This window comes from Callorhinus ursinus, unplaced genomic scaffold (genome assembly GCF_003265705.2).
Source record: "Callorhinus ursinus isolate GAN/ISIS: 27379988/994484 unplaced genomic scaffold, GSC_fseal_2.0 scaffold38, whole genome shotgun sequence".
Taxonomy (NCBI): Eukaryota; Metazoa; Chordata; class Mammalia; order Carnivora; family Otariidae; genus Callorhinus; species Callorhinus ursinus.
This window is the reverse complement of record NW_027397100.1, coordinates 14260027-14263351: the sequence shown is the minus strand read 5'-3', so window position 1 is coordinate 14263351 and position 3325 is coordinate 14260027. Positions and strand designations below refer to the sequence as shown.

At 43.9% G+C, this 3325-nt stretch overlaps 1 protein-coding gene across 1 annotated transcript; it reads right to left on the bottom strand.

The window, feature by feature from the left end:
* Window positions 1-309: 309 nt before the first annotated feature.
* Window positions 310-2017, bottom strand: LOC112827286 (protein SCO1 homolog, mitochondrial-like). Its single transcript, XM_025875701.2, has one exon. It carries the CDS (start codon window positions 1993-1995, stop codon window positions 1111-1113), a length of 885 nt encoding a protein of 294 aa, XP_025731486.2. The 5' UTR covers window positions 1996-2017; the 3' UTR covers window positions 310-1110.
* Between the last annotated feature and the right edge of the window lie 1308 nt (window positions 2018-3325).

Sequence of the window (3325 nt, the reverse complement as noted above, 5' to 3'; positions counted from 1 at the left end):
AAAAAATCATTGCCAAGACTAATGTCAAGGGTTTTCTTCCCTATATTTTCTTGTAGGAGTTTTATATCAGGTATTTCAGGTCTTATGTTTAGATCTTTAATCTATTTTGAGTTAATTTTTGTGAGCAGTGTAAGGTAAGAATGCACATTTTTCTGCATGTGTTTATCCAGTTTTCCCAGTGCCATTTGTTGAAAAGACTATCCTTTCCCCTTTGGGTGTTCTTGGCTCTCTTGTCAAATATTAGTTGACCATAAATGTGGGATTTTATTTTTTTATTCTGTTCCATTGGTCTGTGTGTCTATTTTTTTTTGCAAAACTCAGCACACCTTTATTTCACACCCACTGCAACCCAGTCCAGGCAGACAAGTACCCTGTGTTACAGCCATGATCAAGACGACCTGCCTCCATTTGGTAGGTCACTGAAGACCCTGCACGTTTAAATAAAAATCATGTAAAAGATTCCTAGAGAAACTGACCTAGCAATAGATTTCCTCTTCATTAGTAAACTCAGCAGGTACTGCCAGGGGAACACAACGCAAACCAGAGCGTGAGATCTGCTAACCCGCAGGACTGTAGACACGTGCGCTTTCAGGTCTACAGATTAACCAAGAACATCCAAGGGCCTGATTTGACTGTTAGCAGCCACCACGAACTCGAAGAGGAAAATCAAGGGCACTATGGAAATTTCACTCTTCCTGGAAATTCAGTCCCACACTGTGGACAAGGGTCCGGGGCACCCGAGGGGCAGCAACGCTGACCCGAGGGCCCTGCTGATGTGGGGAAATGCACCTGCTGTGGTTTTCCTGCTTCCCGATGTCCCCTCCACTGGCCTCATGCTAACTTGGTCCTCTGGGCTCAAGGGACTGTTCCATTGCATCTTTACAGGTCCAAGAACTATCTTGGCGAAACCCAAGGGTAACATGCCCTGTTGGCGGTTTGGGTTGGACCGCTCTCAGATAGTAGACAAGATGCTCTTGGGGTGCGAAGGCCATTCTGTAGGTTGCATTTGTGTGTGTGCGTGTGTATATATAGGTGTATCTTGGCTCCTACGGGAGACAAAGCTTTCTTCCTCTTCCGCAAGAGAACACGCGGCCGGCACTGGGGCTCTGGCTAGCCCTTCGTCCTGTGTTCCCGCATGTGCGCGGCAATCGAACCTGCAATTTCTGCATTCTTCTTGTTCTGGCCAAAATAATCTAGGAACTGACCATCTGGTCCAACCAGGTACATGATTATTGTGTGATCCACTATGTAGTCCTCATCATCGTCCTTGGGGCCAGGGCTGTAATACACCCTGTATGCTCGGGCCACTCGATCAATCTCTTCTTTGCTGCCAGTCAGGCCAACCAGTTTGGGAGAAAATTCTTTCACATAATTTGCGATGGCTTCTTGTGTGTCCCTTTCTGGGTCAATAGTGATGAAAAGTGGAGTTAACTTTGGCAGAGTTGGGATATTATCTATCTCATCCACGACTTGAATCATTTTTTCTAGTTCTTCTGGACAGACATCAGGGCAATGAGTGAAACCAAAATAAATCAATACCCACTGACCCACGTAGTCTTTGTCAGTTTTGGGCTCTCCAGTATGTGTTGTGAGGGAAAACGGGCCCCCCAGCAAAGGCTTCCCCAGGCTTCGCTGCCGTTCCTTCTCCAGCTTCTCTGTCTTTTCTTTCTTGAAGTACTTCATTCCAGCCAATAAAGCTCCACCAATTGCAAATGTGAATGCCAAAGACTTCCAGGAAACCGGCCCGGGCTTGGAGGGGCGCATGGGGTCTCTGCGGCCCTTCGGCTCGGGGCCGGGCGACCCTGGAGGGGGCGGCATCCCCGTGCTCAAGGGCCGGCTTCCCCCGCCGCTGCGAGCCAGCTCCGAGGTCCGCCACGCCTCCTCTCGCCGCGCGCCGAGTTGCCTGAGCCAGACTCTGGCGGCCCCCTCCGCCGGGGCGCACCCCCCGAGCCCGTGAGGCAGGAGCCGCCAAAGTCGGCCCCCCGGAAGCCGCATGCTAGGGCCGGGAAGCAGCCAGAGCCCCTGTGTGTCTATTTTTATACAAGTATCATACTGTTTTAATATTTAAAATCATACTGTTTTATAAATATATAAATAATATATAAAATCATACTGTATTAATTATTATAGCTTAATGTTTGGTTTGAAATCAGTAAGTACACTTGGTGTCTCCAGCTTTGTTCTTCTTTCTTATGATTGCTTTGGCTATTCAGGGTATTTTGTGGTTTCATACATTTTTAGGGTTATTCTATTTCTGTGAAAGATATGATTGGAATTTTGATAAGGATTGTCTTGAATCTGTAGATTGCTTTGGGTAGTATGGGCATTTTAATGATATTAATTCTTCCAATCCTTGAGCATGGAATATCTTTCCATTTATGTATGTGTTCTTCAGTTAGTTTTCTCTGTACAGGTCTTTCACCTTTTTGCTTAAATTTATTCCTAAATATTTTATTCCCTTTTATGCAATTGTAAATGAGATTGTTTTCTTAATTACTCTTTCTGATAGTTTGTTATTAGTGTTTAGGAATGCAATAGACTTTTGTGTATTAATTTTGTATCCTTCAGCTTTACTGAATTTGTTTATTTTAACAGGGTTGGGTTTTGGGGTTTTTTTTTTTTGGTGAAGTCTTTTAGGTTTTCTTTTTTCTTTTTTTTTTAAATTTTAGCTCCATTTTTTTCCTTTTTTTAAAAATTTTATATTGTTATGTTAATCACCATATATTACATAATTTGTCTTGGCGTAGTGTTCCATGATTCATTGTTTGTTCATAACACCCACTGCTCCATGCAGAATGTGCCCTCTTTAATACCCATCACCAGGCTAACCCATCCCCCTACCCTCCTCCCCTCCAGAAACCTCAGTTTGTTTTTCAGAGTCCATCATCTCTCCTGGTTCGTCTCCCCCTCTGACTTACTCCCCTTCATTCTTCCTCTCCTGCTATCTTCTTCTTTTTCTTTTTTTTTTCTTAAAATATGTTGCATTATTTGTTTCAGAAGTACAAATCTGTGATTCAACAGTCTTACACAATTCACAGTGCTCACCATAGCACATATCTTACCCAATGTCTATCACCCAACCACCCCATCCCTCCCACCCCCGACCACTCCAGCAACCCTCAGTTTGTTCCTGAGATTAAGAATTCCTCATATCAGTGAGGTCATATGATACATGTCTTTCTCTGATTGACTTATTTCACTCAGCATAACACCCTCCAGTTCCATCCACGTCGTTGCAAATGGCAAGATCTCATTCCTTTTGATGGCTGCATAATATTCCATTGTGTATATATACCACTTCTTCTTTATCCATTCATCTGTCGAT

Excerpts from the sequence above, each read along its gene's own strand:
- LOC112827286 (XM_025875701.2), bottom strand. The coding sequence starts at position 1,995 with ATGCGGCTTCCGGGGGGCCGACTTTGGCGGCTCCTGCCTCACGGGCTC.